Source organism: Colias philodice, chromosome 16 (genome assembly GCF_061535455.1).
Source record: "Colias philodice isolate Cphi_HAF_F1 chromosome 16, ilColPhil1 Martin Lab GWU primary, whole genome shotgun sequence".
Taxonomy (NCBI): domain Eukaryota; kingdom Metazoa; phylum Arthropoda; class Insecta; order Lepidoptera; family Pieridae; genus Colias; species Colias philodice.
This window is the reverse complement of record NC_143101.1, coordinates 3,442,809-3,461,806: the sequence shown is the minus strand read 5'-3', so window position 1 is coordinate 3,461,806 and position 18,998 is coordinate 3,442,809. Positions and strand designations below refer to the sequence as shown.

General features: G+C 32.8%; 1 protein-coding gene across 3 annotated transcripts in view; it reads left to right on the top strand.

Moving 5' to 3' along the window:
* Positions 1–18,998, top strand: part of Trpm (transient receptor potential cation channel, subfamily M) — a 191,250-nt gene that overhangs the window by 112,140 nt on the left and 60,112 nt on the right. For all 3 annotated transcript variants that reach the window (XM_089705245.1, XM_089705243.1, XM_089705244.1), the window contains exon 2: positions 5,193–5,275. In XM_089705245.1, coding sequence (XP_089561371.1) covers positions 5,193–5,275 — 83 coding nt within the window. The remainder of the gene's footprint in view (positions 1–5,192; positions 5,276–18,998) is intronic.

Sequence of the window (18,998 nt, the reverse complement as noted above, 5' to 3'; positions counted from 1 at the left end):
CAAATGCTTTGTATAAAAAAATCTCATTCATGGCCAAGAGAAAAGCAAATTTTTACAACTAGTTTTAATTTCTGAACGATACAAAGCAATTTCCCATTAGTCAAACTCCAAAACGATATCGTTTAATTGCTACAACAGATCATGTAATAAAGCAAAATCTAGACAGGGTTAGCGCAATTGAAACTTCGCCTATAAACCTATAACTAATAACACAACTCGTCGACATCTTGCCAACACGTAAATTGTAGCCAAACTTGCTAGATTTACTGGTGTTTTATTAAAAACTTGTAAGAAGTTAATCGTTTTTTCGCAGCACTTGACACACGGTGGAATAGTTTTATTTTAGTAAGGATATTGATCATATTAGTGTTAGAACTCAAATATTTTCTATCATATCATATTTAAATGTTTAAGAGTCGTAATAAATATTTTATGTATTGAGGTGGCAGTTCATTTCTATGAAGAAGATCAAATTTCTAACCTTCTGATTGATCAGTTGCATGTCTATAAAGAAAATCGATCAATATATCATAGTTGAAATGCATCTTCCGATACGATAACACGGGATATCACTTTTAAACTTTCTTAGCTTCTCTGACCTTAGTCCTGACCTGGGAAATCGTTTTAAAGTTTGCACCACTATACATTTATGCATGAACATTAGCTGACCCAGCAAACGTTGTTCTTCTATATATCGCTTATCGATACATAAATTTAATAAAGGTAGCTACATAGATTATAAATTACTAGTTAAAACTCCTCTGCAAAGAGCCACCAGACCACAAACAAAAACAAGGAAAATGTCCACTTTAGCGCCTACTAGCATATTTATGAAAGGTCAGAGAAATGTTTCTCTTAAAACAAAAGACCAGAGAGATAAAAGGCTAAGCCAGGACACCTGTTGAGTTCTGTTTAAGAAGTATTTCGAATTAGGCGACACGAGATTGGAAATTACGTTTGATTCGGAAAATTGATTTGCTTTCATTTGACTCAATGTTTTATTCATCTTTAAATTTGAAAGCGTATTCATTAAGATGTGTATTGAACTGTGTTTATTTTAAACAATTAGATGACAGAGATCCATTAGTGTAGTACGTGACTTATAAGCTAATGTTAGTAAATAATAAAAATACTAATTAATTATCAGTTGAGTATTGAAACTAACTTGATGTCTGTTTAATATTGCGATTGATATGGTTTAGCTGGATTGTAATTAATTCTCTTTTATAAACATGAGCTTTACAATGATGAATTGTAGCCAAAAACATTAAACAACTTGTACGTTATGATAATGCCGGCTCTATATTTTTTCATAGTCTTTATTGAAGCAGTTAAATAATACTATGTTAAATCGTGTATCATTACGCAAAATTTGATCAGCATTCATTAATAATTTTGTTGAACATGCCTCATACCTCAGTACACAATGAAATTGGAATTTTATCTTATCCTTTTATCTGTTACAAAAAATGCTTGATCATAAAAAAGTTTATAAACTTCGTAATTTCTGTTATACTTGTTTTATTCAATATTGTCGTTTCGCCACAGCTGCATGTATTCATTTAAAATGCTCAATGTTTACATTTTTCCAACATGCAATGTAAAATTTTTATCTCAGAAAACTTTTATGCATAGTTGTTATGTTTAAGTATGCAATTTTTTTAGAATTTTTAAGTTTGTTAATTTTGCGTTTACATAAAACTTAACATAGCGGGGCTTTATAGATTGTGCTGAAAAAAAAGTATATTTTCTTATGATCGATTACATAATATTTACAAAATATATTAATATTTTATCCTACCGAGGTATTTAATATAAAAATTACATTGTACCATCTCAAGCGTAGCAACAGCAAAGTAGGTAGGTACGTCTTACATTTCTACGTCTCTTTTCAGGGACGCAGTGCCATTTTCAGTTACAGGAATTTATCTGTACGTGCTTCGTTGCTATTGTTCTAGTAACTGGCTAAGATAACGTTTTAAACTGAGAAATATAGCGTATCCGGTATCATATACTGGATTAGATTGGCATACAGATATATACTTTGAAAATGTGATTTAACTAACTGGATACCGTGGTTTCTTATTTTATTCCTATCTGCTAAAATACATTCTCAATTTATATGATTATAGAAAACGTGGAATTATTTTTACTTCCATTAGACTTAATTTGGTTGCCAAGTTAGGACAGCGGGCATTCATCATTTCATGAAAACACATCTATTCTATTATTCGCCAGTACGCGAGCCAGTCCACAATAAAGTAAACGCAGCCTAATTTAATCTTTCTACATTGATACACAAGAAATTTGTGTAACGCCAAATGAAACCTTATCCTTTGAACCCAAAGTTCAATTTTAAATACAGGAATTTTCGTTTTGTTTAAAGCTTCCTTTGTCGCACCGCTCTTAGCACTTTCCGGAACGTTATTAGTAACTGAAGAAAGGTACATTCAGCATCAAGATACCATTTGGAACCATCAAGCTTTTACTCAGTTTCTATGAACTTTGCTGAAATAACATTACTGAGTTTAAAGGGTCCATTGTAGCTTTATGAAACTTCGATAACCTTGCGTTACCTGAACAAGTTTATAACTGGGGATCTGTTATTATATATTACTAGCGGTCCGCCCCGGCTTCGCCCGTGGTACATGTTTACGTTTTCTCTACATAAGAACCATCCTCGTACTTCAAGGAATATAATAAAAAAAAGTATTATCGAAATCGGTTCAGCCGTTCTCGAGTTTTGCGCTTACCAACACATTTTGCGATTCATTTTTATATATAAAGATTAATCAAATTTATGTAATACATACGTAGTTTTAATTAAATTGAATATGTCTGTTATAATATTATGTGCCTTTATGTTGCAAATTGTATACAAAAGATACAGTATCTACTTCTTGCATGATTGAGTAACATAAGAACCATGCAATGTGATGGATTGGGATAAAATAAAGCTACATGAGATTGGTTAGATTTATTAGATGGAATAAAAATTAAACATTCATTATTTTTCTCTCTCACAAGGGTTTAACAGGTTATACGACACTCATTATTAAATTAGGTATGTCCATCATCAGAGTGTACATTAGAATGCTCAACGACGTACCACATCAAAACCGTCGCGTCAGGGTTTCAAAATTAACAGATTAAAATCCTAAATAATCCAGCAAAATTTGCTGACCCTTTCGCAATAATTAATCCAAATCTGCTTAACGAGGCCATTTGACCCTCGCATAAAAGGTTCAGTAAATAAAACTTGGCACAATGCCACAATTTATTAGCCCAAGTGGCACATGCCCGCTGAATTCCATGCAAACCGCTCTATTATTCGAAGACCTATAGATTCCGTCGGTTTTGAAAGTATAATATTATGATGAGATTATACAGTTCAATACCGTCGGTACGATCAATGGTAAGGTCGTATTTCGTTCATTTCCAACAAAAACAAATTTAGTAAACGTTCTGTACCGACGTTCCCAAAACAGAGGGTTCTCAATAGACCACCTTATGAGTTGTGCATTTTACTTTTTAAAATATATTGAAGATTCTTCTGAAAATAGCATACAGTCGGATTAAAATACAGAAGTCGTGACAGTAGTTGTTTTCATGGGCGTAGCCACGGTGGGGCAGGGTGGGGCGCTTGCCCCACCCTGACTCTGACCTGGAAGGTACCTAATCAAATCCAAAAAACTTAATATCCGTAAAAAAATTCACGCTCGAAAGTTGTTAGTCAACATAAAAAAATGCGATCATAAACAATAAGCTTGCGCACGATTGATTCCTGGATACGTTCACAAACGTCAAAAATGATCCTTTTGTTTTTCGTTTGTGTATGTGAGTCAATCAGATATGTGTGCAATTATTTACCTCTAAATTGACTGATTAACAAATTTTCATACGCCCAGCGCGAGCGTCCAAACGGCTGAAGTTAGGGACACATATTATTTGGATGGATTTCGTGGAATTACGCACAAAAAAAGGAAATAGCTGAGGCTTCTATGTTACATGATATATTATATAATAATATTTAGTGACAGAAAAAGTAGAACTGTTTCCCGACTAAATAAAGCTGTTTTTTTTTGGCAAAATTCACACTCAATTTCCGATCAAATTTCACTTTTTTTAGGATAAGGGTCACTTACTGACCATAAAAAAACAAAATGCTGACAGATCCAGGTGGAGCTTCGCTCACAATCTTAGAGAAAAGTTTTTGGCCGATATCTCTGAAACTATCCACTTTTAGACAAAAGTTATTTTGTTTTTTTGTAGAAAATAAAATTTCGCATCTTTTTTATCCTGTAAACTTTTTTGTAAAACTCACCGAGTATGATTTATGGCCTATTTAATGTACTGGTTTATCGTTTTTGGCTAGTAACTCGAAAATATTGGATTTATCAATGAAATGCATCTATCCATTTTTTAAGATCACTTATTCACTTTATTTGAATTTTTTTCTAATGCCCACACTTTTTGAGTTATTTAACGTTTAATGTCGGATTACCGGGCGAAAAATAGAAAATTTCAAGGTATGTTTCGTATATATTTCGTACAACTAAATAATATTGAGTAATTATTTTATTTTCGGATGCAAGAATAAAATAAAAGAAAATGAAAGGAGAATATTTTAAAATATGTATTAAAAATAAATTTTTCTATAAAACTTTTCCGATGAAGCGAAGCTCCACCTGGATCTGTCAGCATTTTGTGTTAGTGAAACCCTAAAATAAAAATGAAATTGTATCGGAAGTGCGCGGTTAAATGCTTTATTTATTGAGTTATGTCTACCATTTAAATTAGTTTAATTTTCTATTAAGCCATTAGAAATTAATACATCATAATGATGTATAAGGGTTTTGTTTTTATTCTTTTGAGGTTCAAAGCTTAAAAATTAACCGGAATAAGACCTTGCTAGTTAAATATTATTTTTTTTATTGTTGCCCCACCCTGTGCCCATGGCTAGCTACGCCCATGGTTGTTTTAATATAGGGAGGTTAACATCCTCAATAGTATATCTTCAAATATCAGAATTTTGCTTCATAAGTAATAACTATTAGTGCCGACAAATCACATTTTGAAAGTACTTAATCATTTTAAAAAGGTTTTCATCATATCATTCTCTACGCTTGAAGTCCTCCTCTAGGAGATTAATATTAATAATATCTAATGCCTATAAATATCGTTTGTTACAGAAAACCACTCGCAGTTGGATTGAGAGCACTTTTCAGAAGCGGGAGTGTAAGTGCTTCGTGGCCAGCGCTAAAGATGAGCATGTGTGAGTAATATTTTATATACTAGCTGTTTCCCGCGATTTCACCCGCTTTGTGTATATTTTTACGCCTTTGCTTTTAATTGCTGCTTAATATTTATTGGGATTAAAATTTATGGAAAAAATTTAAAGGAAAACGTTCGGTATCACTCCAAGTTTTAAGTATTCCGTCTAAACCATATTTCTAATGTTAATGGAACCAAGATGTCAATTTAGCTTGACGTTTAAGTGCAGTAATAATCGTTCTTTTCATTACAAAGAGCAGGTGCAATCGGTATTCTCGATATTAATGGAGGTTCTGTGCTCCAATAATTGCATCCAGATGAGTTGTTTGTTGAAATGTTCGATCACTTTGTAAACTCTGTGGAACAAGAAGCTTCTAGGATTAATATAGAACTAATACGGAGCATATTACACTATTAACCTTATTGGGGCAAAGCCAGCTTAAGCGTTGATTGATATTCACCAGAAATTAAATGCGATTTGTATTAGACTAATATAGCATTGCAAACATGAGGTATTTACTGATCTTGTAAGAGGAGGAATGCAACCCGTTAATGTATATTTCGGTTTCATTGATGTTCTAAATTAGTAAATCTCACAGAATAAAGAAAATGTATTTATTTCTGAATGCTTTCTGTTCTATTTCCTATGATACTTAATCGGAAATGAAGGATTATCTTGAAAAATGATTCTCTTATTTTAAGCAACTAAAAGTGAAACAGAATGAATAATTTTTTGAAATTGATATTTTTGGTTTTATGGCATTCAAATGCGTTATAAATATAAATTTATAAAGAGCATAAATATAAATTTTGTTCGAGTTTCGCCTCGTGATCGAATTTTTTCTATTCTTTATAAATTTATAGAATGAATAATAATATTAATAGGTGTCTCTTATTTATAAATTCTTTCAAATAACAGAACATCGATATTAAAATGTAGCAGGCATATATTCAAGAATTATAAAGTACAGCTAAGATCATTAAACTAATATTAATACATACAATATATTACATGAATTGTGTACAATACTGAAATATTAAATTACATATGAACAGTGTTTAATGATCCGGCTCGTTTAATTCATAATTTTTTTTTTTTTTTTTATTTATTTGGCTCACAAATCGAAGTTGTCACTCAAATAGCCTTAAAAACAATTCACCAGAACAAAACATTTGCGGTGCAACTCCTAAAACCAGTGAGCACATCGTGCCCAGTAAAACTACATAAAATAACACTACTACTACTATTTTTAGGTACTCAACGCAGAGTATATTTTACTTCTGGCTGAGGCTAGAGAACTCGAGAAAATATCGAAATCATACCTAATTCCATTATAGTACGAACAGCACCTGTATAAAGGAGAATTTTGACCTACGTTAGTACGACAATAGGGTAATTTAAAGCACTTCCTATTTTCCAAACGGCTAGCAGGACGTGGAACTTCTATTTTAATGCGCGAAAGGAGTTCAGGGCAATCCACAAGACCATGTATCAGTTTGTACAGAAACAGTATGTCCAAACCTTTGCGGCGCACACTTAGAGGCCTCATTTTGTAAAAACTCAATCTTTTTTCGTATGATACCAATGTTTTGCATTGATTATTAATGTACGACAGTTGATATACAAATCTTTTCTGAATTCTCTCCAATCTACTGGAATGCACAGCATAGCTGGGAGACCAAACACAGCTGTTATATACCAAGACACTTTTTACAATGCAATTGTAAATAGGAATCACAACACAAGGGTCCTTAAAATATTTTAATTGCCTAGAAATGAATCCGGAAAGACTGGACGATTTACTTATTATGTGATCCATGTGATCTTTGAAATTCAGTGAACTGTCCACCATGACTCCTAAGTCTCTAATACTGTATACTTGTTTAAGATTGCTACTTTTTAAAATATATGAAAGAGGTAACGTGTTCTTCTTTTTTGTGAAGTTCATGCAATAACATTTATTTTCATTTAATAGCATTCTGTTCCTGAGACACCAATCTTCAACGTGGTATAATTCTTTTTGTAGCATATTCTTATCGTCTTCGCATTGAATTCGCATATACAATTTTAAATCGTCCGCATACATTTTAAAATTACATTTTAGACTACTGGCAAGATCATTTACAAATAATAAGAAAAAAAGGGGACCCAGATGGGATCCCTGAGGCACGCCCGTTGGGATTACATTAGCTCGTGATGTATATCCTCGAATCTTGACTAATTGAGTCCGGTTACTTAAGTATGATTCGCACCAGCGGTACAAGGACCCATGAATACCCAATTCATAAATCTTTCTTAGTAATAAATTATGATCAATTAAATCGAACGCCTTACTAAAGTCCGTGTAAATAGCGTGGATTTCCTGTCCTTCATCGATAGCGCCGGCAACATCCTCAATGAAACTGACTAAGTTAGTGGTGGTAGATTTCTTTGGTAAAAAACCATGTTGTTCTGGGTGCAGTTTATGTTTAACATGCCAGTAAATTTTCTGTTGAACCAGCGATTCTAAAACTTTACCAGGTGCCGGAAGAACAGACACAGGTCGGTAATTCGATACAGCGTTCCTATCACCATTTTTATGTATTGGTGTTAACCGCGCCCTTTTCCAGTGCAGTGGGAAAATGCCATCTTTTAAAGATCTATTGTATAATTCACACAAAGGCCCAGACAAACTATCCGCGCAGTTTTTAAGAAAAACGTTCGGTATATCGTCCAAGCCGGATCCTTTATTTGGGTCAAGTTTTTTTAAAGCTGTACGTACCTCATATTCACTTAAACAAATATTACTTATTGAGTTCAAACAATCAGGTAACACAGATGGTGGGTTATTTTGTGGTTGGGATATTATAGAAGATGGCAGTAATTCATATACCGATTGAAAATATTCCGAAAATAACTCGCATATTTCTTCTCCACCGGAGGCCGTTTTAGTACCTAAGATCATCTGGTTAGGAATAGAACCACTGTTGCGCTTTAAATTATTCACAAAGGACCATATATGTTTAGGGTTAGTTTTCAGTGTATTCCCAGCATTTTCTTTAAAATTCTTTAAACATTTTTTTAACATACTATCATATCTTTTTCTCAGAATATAAACTGTTTCTTTGTCCCTCGGATTTTTGTATAATTTATACCTTTTATTGTATTTATTCTTTTCTTTCGCACACTTTATTAAAGCTGAACTAAACCAGATTGGATAGTTTTCACTTTTAGGTTTACTTAAAGGAGTATTTGCCTCTATAATGGGAACGATGGATGAATAAAAACTGTTAACCATCTGATCGAGACTCTTATCATCTTCCCAAATTTTTGACCATTGTAAACGCGACAGTTTTTCATTCATATCGGTATAATTAGCTTTTTTAAAATTTAAAAATGGAGTTCTTACCTGTTTTAGAGAGATTTGACTTTTTCCTGTACTCAATTCTATCTCAAGAGCTGGATGATATGAATCTAAATTTATTAATGGCTGTTGACATAAATTAACCTGTATTAGCTTAGGAGTATCCGTAAGAACGAGGTCCAGGATACCACCTCTATCGTTTTTAATAAAATTGCATTGGCTTAAATTGTTAAAGATAATATCATCCAAAAATATGTTTTCCACATTATTACAATTCGATCTTGACGGTACGCAAGATGAGCTTTTGTCGTGTTCCCAAATTATATTCGGCATATTAAAATCACCCAATAATAGAGTAGATGATTGTTTAATCTTGTTACCTCTTAGCTTGTTACAAATTACATTGGTGACATTTTTATCAAATAATTTTACATAATCAAGAGTTATTGGAGGAGGCATATATACAGCACAGATATTTAGGTAATAATGTTTAGACCCGCTAGCTATATCAATCGTTAGCCATATATCTTCGCAATTGGATTCCCATGAGCGCCTTCTTGTAACATTTAAACGTTTATGTACAGCAATGCAGACCCCTCCGCCGTCTTTTTTGCTGAGGCATGATCGTGTGGATTTACGATCCCGTCTATAAACATTATACCTATTATCCAGAATCTCATAATCATAAACAGATTCATTAAGCCAGGTTTCTGTCAGTACTATAACGTCATAATCACTTTGTAACACATTTAAGAAAAAAAATTCAGTTTTGGTTCTCAAACCTCTTACATTTTGATAATATATACTTAAAAACATAAAAAACGACAAAATAATAAATAACAGTTAGGAAAAGTTAATTAGGGTACCTATAACTAATTATTACAGGTTTTTAATCGTCTCCTCACTATCTATTAATACAGGTTTTGATGCTACGTTTTTACGGACGAATATTTTACCGTTCCTAACCCATATAAAATCGTATTGTTTGTGCTTAATAGCTATTCGCGTAGATGCATGCAGTTTCTTATTCGCAGGGGACAGATGCTCGGTGACAAAAATTGGCTTATTGCCTGATATACCTAGATGCCCGGAGTGCAGCTTCTCCTGAGAATTGGTTCTATTAAATGTTCGAACGGCTGCCAGTAGTTCGTCTCGTACGCGAGGACTAATCAATTTCACTACTATTGATCGCGGTCTGTCAGTTTGTTGATTCAATTTTTGAACTCTGTGGAAGTCAACAATCTCGTGATCGACTATTTCTCTCGATACAACCCTTCCAAGCTGTTTAATAGTCGTCAGAATATTTTCACTTCTGTTCTCAGGTACACACTGAATCTCAATGTTACACGACCGTGATTTTTGCTCTATATTATTTAACTGAATATTTACATTAGTGATTTGAGAACGGAGCTCTTCGTTGTGCAACGTGAGAGTTTCTATTATCTTAGCCTTTTCCTTCACTTCTTTATTTAAATCATCAAACTGCGCAGTCACGTAGTTGATACTAGTTTTTACTTGCTCCAACTCCTGATGTATAGCTTTATTATGTTCAGCAATCTGCAGTTTGACTTGTGAAAGAATAGTAGCGGTTGACTCTTTTAATTTTTCTTCAAAGTACAACTTGAGGTCCTCTAATACAAAGTCACATGTACTGCTTGAAGTTAATGGTGGGCTGGGTACAATTTGCTGTCTTATAGGTGTGTTCGTGTTATCACCCCTTTTATCAGTACTCTTACAGTCAGGACACTTCCAATTGGCTTTGGTTTGTTTCGATTCCTTATTAAAATTTTCATTCGATATGCCCAAACACTGATAGTGATACTGCCCAGAACACAAAGAACAAATTTTAGAATCAATTGGTTTTATAATCCTGTTGCAAGCCCTGCACTTCATTATTAAGAAACGCTGCGGTGTATAATGTTTTTATGATGCGTTAAATGGAACGTTATTCTTACTAATCTGTGATGCTGACGAGTTGGTAATGTTGGTAGACTGTATCGTTGACTTTGTCAAGATCAAATGACAGTGAGTATTTAAAACTTGACATCGGTTTATTAACTTACTATTTGCGGGTATATTAAACTTTGTCTTTCTCAACAAGTTCGAAATCACTCAATATCTTGTTAAATATTGATGATTCAGTGGAGATAACAATAATTAATTAAATTCACAAAGTGCCACTCAAGATTCACCAACTTCAAAACGGAATTACTCGCAAATCGTATGTAAATAATATTTATAATTTTATTAACACTGTGTCACGTAGTTAAGCTTTGACAGATCTTCAATAGCAAGATAGTGTTTCAAGGTATTTAGTTAAACTACATAAATAATTTCATTTACTTCGCTCGCTAAAGTGGAAATGTTCATGAATTAAATTCAATAGTGAACATGAATGGATATTAGGCGTTTAGATTAAGCATTTACCTAAATGAGATTTTAGTATAATTATGGCTGAAAGGACGCTTTCTTAATCTTTTGTTGTTTCCGTCTTTATATTGTGGAAGTTTTGGGTGTGAAGATAAAAGCATTTTAAATATGGATGCAATCATCAATCTTATATCGAAATTTAATAGTGTCGATGACAGAAAATATAATTTTGGTTAACGAGAATACCTAGTAGTAATACTTGATACATTATTTAAAAAAATATAAATTTAAAAATTTAAATATAGAGCATTTCCCTCCAAAAAGCAGAATATCCCTACTTATTTTCTTTGAATAAAATATATCGAAAATTATTTGGCTGAATTATGATTGGGCCTTTTCGCAAGCCTTAACTGAAACGAAACTAAAATTCTATTTTTATTCTATTACGAAAAATATTACCCACAAACAAATATGAGAAAAGTTAGAACACTCCCGTATTCAATATAACTTGGTCTCGTTGTCACGGAAATCGCTTCAAAATAACGGATATATCGTAAATTTCAATCAACCTACGTGATAAGGAAAACTTTTGGGATTATTTCTTATTTCTCTCTTGTTTGACTTCATACGCGTATTATATCTACGACTCAGTTAACATGATATAGGTAAACATATCAATCATAATATTATGCTCTATGTAATTCGGTACATATTGACATAACAAAAATTATCGTAACTACGTCTTCTTTTCATGACTTTGCTGCTAATTTCTTTGTTATTTATGGATTAAAATAGTAGACATATACCGTAAATCGCGTTTAAAAAACGTAAAATCTTTCATTCCGTCTAATCTTACATACAAAAATAGAAATATTATTACGAACGTACTTAACTATGTCATTAAAACCAGACATTGCAATTTATTAAGAAAAATATACCCATATCATATGTCAGAACCTGGAGATTAATTTACACATAAAAAAATATGATAGGTCTATAAATGGCGGCTAGCTTCCCATTTTCTTACAGGCAAGTCTCTTTGGAGTGTATTATAACCTTATATGTCTCCAGAGTACTTCGCATTCCATTCCTATTCAATGTTTAAAAAAATCGCGGGAAGATTTAAAGGTTTGCTTCTTTTTGACACTCGTAATTCAATCTTTGTTTTTTTTTCGTAGAATTTTGCTATTCTTTTTCGTGGGATAGGTTCTTTATATACATCCATACTAATATTATAAATGCGAAAGTAACTCTGTCTGTCTGTCTGTTACTCAAACTGAACCAATTTGCATGAAATTTCGTATAGAGATATTTTGATACCCGGGAAAGGACATAGGCTACTTTTTATCCCGGGAAATAGGATAGGTTTTATCCCGGAAATCCCACGGGAACGGGAACTATGCGGGTTTTTTTTTGACTGCGCGGGCGAAGCTGCGGGTGGAAAGCTAGTACACATATAAATGTTAAATAAGTTTTTTTATGTATGTAGGTATATATGTAAGAATATACATTTTTTAAAATGTTTTTAAATAAATTACGTATATGTTTATTATGTATTACAAAATATCTCTATCACAAAAACGTAGCACCTGCGTCTGATTGTTCACTGTTTCATTTCCTTGATTCTGTAATGTTATAAAAATGAATCAATGAAGTAAAACTAAATTGTTTAGCGTAAAATACAAATATAGTAAAATATTTGAATCCAAATTCATATTATATAAGTAGGTACCTAGTACCTATCGTTTACAAACTACTTCCCTTGCTATGCAATAATGCTACAAGCATGACTGAAATCTTTAAAACTAACAACTGTATTGTATTGTAAATCTTTTTCCCACGTTATTCCTGGACGTTTACGCTTGTATATGTATATGTATATATATTTATATACCCGCAAAAAATATTTTAGTAAACTTATATACATTTTTCTCATATATATTTATGAGATTTGTCAGGGACTAGCTGATGTAAATTGTAAAAAAATTACCGCTTGTTCCTTGGATATTGGCTTCATGGTATCCGAATATAATTTCCAAAACAAAGTGACATGATTTTTGGATAATTTTCGATTCTGAAGAGCGCAAGCGAGACTCCACGAATTGTTGGACATTTGACATATGAAACCTAAAATAATAAATGTAAGTAAATAAAGAGCGCGTGTGCCGAGCACACGTATCAGAAATGAAACTTCTTTGTGAAGATTCAAATTTAAAAGATACCAAAATCGTTGCCTTACTCCATGACGTGACGATATTGTCGTGACGCGACCTTGAAATTTTACTCTCAACGCGCCTAAAGAAGTTTCACTTCAATAATAAGATCAAAAATAATATGGCTGTTTTTGGGTTAATTTATCTTCTATTTGCCATATTTCTACACGTTTAAGAATAAAATTAAATGTAAAAGTTCAGCAAGAACGCTTCAATAGATTTCACGCTTATTAATTTTCTCTGTTGACTTATAATTTTAATTAATATTGAGTTTCCATTCCCTTATATTCGCATTCTTGACATGGATGCTACAGCTGACAGGCATCGCACATAGCTTCTTAGAATAAACGGTAATTCCAATGTAATACTTGGTATCTACTGATAAATAATAATCATAAATGCATTATCCTACAATCTGTCTTTAAGGTATACTTTTGTAAGCTATGGCACTTAGGTAATATAAGTGGACTTTTAAAATAGCATTTTATATTCTTATACGTATTGGCAATCGCAAAATATATAAATCAATTATAAAAATTGACAGAAAACTTTGCGAGACCACTATTTTTGTCATATCTGGATAAGTTATCAAATATCAATAGTTATATCACAAAACAATAAACAATTGAATCAATAAAATTAACACAAAACCTCGCGAGCCCCTCGAAAGCACCAATTTTGCTAATGAAAATAGTATAATAACGATATAATTTTATAATTAAATAACATACCTACAATAGCAGCGATTCTGAGTTTCTCCAAAAGTTCCAACAACAAAGCATCCTTATCCGGGTTAACCGGATAATTCCTCTGCAAGCGAACAATTCGCTAATTACATCTTAGTTTTCAAAGCATTGTTTCGAGAGGGATGCAAATATGATCCACCTGGTGTTAGAGCGAGAGACACGCTTTCCTTTCCGTTGGCTTGCGATTTACGCGTGAATAAACTAGTTTTCATTCTTATAAGAAAATGTTATACCTTCATACTCTGAATTACTTCAAATATCTATCAATTTTGGTACTATAAATTGTAAATTACGTATAGCTAGCTTTCCACCCGCGGCTTCGCCCACTTTGTCTAAAACATAATAAATTATATACTAAATCCTTCCTCTTGAATCACTCTATCTATTAAAAAACCGCAACAAAATCTGTTGCGTAGTTTTAAAGATTTAAACATACATAGAGGGACATAGGGACAGAGAAAGCGACTTTGTTTTATACTATATAGTGATGATATAATATAATTTGAGAATAACAACAAAAACACTCCATGCAAGAGTTCAACAAGTCAAAATTTAAATTAGGTTAACTATAAAATCGTACACTCGAACATCAACAAGCCGTTACATTTCTTTTTACATAATCCAAAATTTACGTGGAAATAAATTCATCAAGAATCGGAACCAAGAATACCTATCTATATGTAAGTATATATCAAACTCAAACTCAAACTCAAACATTCATTTATTCAATTAGACTACTATTTAGTAGCACTTTCGAATCGTCATTACATAGTATTTTTAACATTTACCACCGATTCGGATATATTATTATTATTGACATTATTTGACATTATTTAAAAGATACCATTCCAAAATATCAAACATGCTCAACGTTAATAATCAAGTTTTCACTTCTGCCGGCACTCCCGGAGTGCAACCCGTCTTTTTTTCTATACAAATATTATAAAGAGGAAAGGTTTGATTTTTTGTTTGTTTGTTTGTATGAATTGAATAGGCTCCGAAACTACTTGGCGGATTTGAAAAATTCTTTCACTGTTGGAAAGCTACATCATTTCTGAGTGACATAGGCTAGGTTTTATCCCGGAAATCCCACGGGAACGGGAACTATGCGGGTTTTTTTTTTGAAAACGCGGGCGAAGCCGCAGGCGGAATGCTAGTTTATTATATTCCTTGACGTACGAGGATGGTTCTTATCGAGAGAAAACGTTAACATGTACCACGGGCGAAGCCGGGGCGGAATGCTAGTATTTTATAAGTACCTATCTTGGTCACAGATAAGATTTGAGAAAATATACATTAACGTTATAAGCTAGATCCTAGCCCATACGAATTCTATTCGAAATAACAGAAAATATTGTAACATTTTACATTCGCATCGTTCGAAAAATCCATTGAGATAATATTACTACGTATGGAGGAGACACCACGAACAAAATCTGTGCGCCATTTTTTTGCTCTAACTAAGTTTTAAAAATTATTATTTAGTTAGGTACTTAACGATGAAAGTTATTCCTTTGCACTTTTCCGTATTATTTGTATTACTTGTGCAAAATCGTAACACACACGAAGGCATGTTTGATGCGTTTCACTTTAAAACCATTAAAAAATACCGCTCAACATACGTCATGTGACGTAAGTGATGTAGGCGGTGTCGTCTCCTATTAATATTATCTCAATGGAAAAATCTAAATATTTTCTTGTATTCTAGACGACAAATACAAAGGCGTGTCATAACAAAGAATTGCAACGGTTTAAGGTGAAGCGCTAAGAATATGAAAATAAAAACATATAAACTATTCATATTGTAGTTTGCATGGAAAATACAGTGATATACTTTGTAGAGAACTTTCTTTGTTCATGTTTATCAATATTGTTAAACAAAATGTGGGACAATGTTATGTATGTAAGTCTACTTAGGTAATACCTATTACGGAAATTGTATGCGAATAACTATAAAAAAATGGAGGACATATTTTTATATTCATATTTGTTACTATTTAAAACGTTAATACAACAATAATCATATTATTTAGTTTTTTTTTTAATGAACGCCACACGCATTTAACGCAAATGCCAGTTTAAAAAAAATGTTCTCATATATTTTTAATTAATTTAAGCATTCAAATAAATTAATCCCTAATTAAATAGTTGAGATTTTATATTCCTAAAAGTACCTGTATTATGATTCGAATTATTAAGATTCATAAGTTCGAAATTCAAAAAGCATTTTTTATCTGTATAATGTTATTTTTAATCTGCATAATATTATGCTCTATAGTCTATACAAAGTCGCTTCTTCCAATTTACATAACGGCGGGAAAGCGATAAGATTAAAAATAAGCTTTGGAAAAAGAAGATAATATTTGTGAATATTAGTAAAAACAACGTTATACGTTATTGTGGTTAAATTCAGGAAAATCCGGGCTTAGATAAGAACGGTTGGAATTTAATTTAAATTAGTTGAATGCACAGATCACAGAAACTTGCATTTCGGACCAACAACATTTTGTAAAATGCTTTTATTTGTAAGTACTTATACTTTGATTATGAAAGCTTTCGTGTTATTTTTTTGTTTTTATAAATTAATCAAATCATATGAGTTTAAATTAAGTATAGGTATATTTTCCGTGTAACAATATAGAAATTTCTCAGTATACTTTTTTATTTAATATACTTGTTTCGCATGCATGATATAATTGAAAACAGACTACCGGTATCTTTTAATTATAAAATACTAGCAATGCCCTGCGGTTTCACCCGCATAGATAACGATATCGTTACAGTGAAAATTCTACTATAGGTCGGACTATAGGTTTAATTTTTAATCACATGAAAATCACCTTTACCCCGTCCCACACTACGGCCTTTTTTTTTTTTTGTTTTAGTGGGGAAATCTTTCATAGATACCCACGGCCTGCGGGGGAGGGGCCGTGGGTTATGTCGGATTCCTACCGACCAAAACCCCACTGTGTTCCGTCAAGACGCATATTGGTAGAATTCCTCCGTGACCCCCGCACTACGGCCTGCTCGAACAGTATACCTACTATTTTCTGTAGATTGTCAATACTTTTAAAAATTCGTTATATCTTTTGAATGGAATATCCAATTCTTTTCATTTAAAAAGTATTTTGCTGGTATTGAAACAGTCTATAATAAAACATCATTTAATGGGATAAGGATTAATATATGTATATGGATAACATGGTTTGATTACTGTCGGCACTTCTATTTACTTTGAAAACGTAAAAAAGTTGTTGTAGTAACATAACTACTGAAGATGGACATATGGTATCGCGGACTTTCTTGTAGATATTGATCCATTCTATAATACCGTAGAACATTTTTTTGTTCTATCTTCAATAGATTCCGCAGCGCACGCGATGACAGAAGTTTTATTGAGGATTTTTTTACACCTTGGGTTACATTATTGCATTTTTGGTAAGGATCTCTAATTTTTTTGAAAATGCAATATAGCCTATGTTGCTCAGTAAAGATGCAGCTTTCTAATGGTGAAAGAATTTTTGAAATCGGTCCAGTAGTTTTTGCGTGAAAACCATACATACATACATACATACATACATACTTACAAACTTTTCCTCTTTATAATATTAGTATAGATATTAATCATTATAGATATAAGGAACAATTAAAAAAATACTTACCATGATGTATTCCATAATACTTTCAGTTTCGACACACTGTTTCCACATAGACAATTTTCTTATAGACTCGTAAATCATTTCTGGTGAAATCTAATAAGATAATAAAATTTATATCGTTTTACACATCAAATTAAGTAAGTTACCTCTATAACATATGAACTGTTCATGTATGTTTGAAAATGATTTTTTTTTTTATTTGAAAAGGCTCACGTGTCAACACTGAACCTTGCCGTGAATATTTTTCGCAATAATGTTTCTACCTACTTGTAAGAAACAATATTAAATTGTAAATTTACATTGACATAGGTATATTATACACCTTCAATCCTTCAATACATGCTTTAGTTTTTTTTTACGAGTAAACAGTTCAATATAATTGTGAATATAATACTTAAATACTTACCGCACAAGAAAACATAGAAGGTTGATTTTCCACTGGTGTTGAACCCATGGCCATGTTGACAAACAGTGGAGACAGCATATTGCTACGTGATCCTGCTTGAACGCTCTCTAAATAAATTTTAAATGTGCATATTATGTATTTTAAAATGAAGCAGCTGTGTCCTTGCGACTTTGTTAAAGTTTGTAGTTCATACCGGATTTAAATTTAAACAACTTGTTGACTTTGAGTTTCTTCACAGAACTAACTATCCATACTAAATCTCTGTTGCAAGAGAAAACCAATAAGTTAATATTTTTTTAACTTTAGAACCGCAAAATATGGTTGCCGTAATTTAATAAATTGAATCAGAGGTATTATCTAACCTGATATACCAACAAGCTTGCAAGGTCTTTTCCGTACATGCCGATAATAATACTTAATCCTATCATATCCTTTTCCTTTGTTTATATATCTGTGCAATTCCTTTTCATATCTGGTAATATCATACTGGGTTTAGGTGGAAATCAAACAAAGCAATGCAAATAAAAAAATTTAATCAAAAACATCACAAGTTTATCAGCTACCTTCGTCGACAGCATCGGTGCCCGCAACGTTCACAGCCCGGAGTCAGCAGGCCACTAGATGACAGTCGCGAATATATTGTAGACACAGACAGATCTCGCTTCTTTTCCACTCTAGCTCTCGGCTTCCGCCTTGGCGCCCGTCTGATCACCTGCCGTCGTGTTGGAGGCTTCTTACGTTTGTCAACCCGTCCGCTGACACGTTTCCTTCGCTTCTTCTTTTCTTCGGACTTAGTTTCGGGCTTTCCCAACGCTGGTTTCGGTATTTCTGGTCCGTTCGCCGCCATGTCTAAGCGACTTTTGATCGAATAAGCGGACAAAGATGACCCACTGTTGGTGCCCTGGTCGTCCCGGCTTTCCTCATCCTTGTCATCGTCAGGATCGTCCCTGTTACCCACATCTTTACTTGTGGAAGGTTGGTCTTCC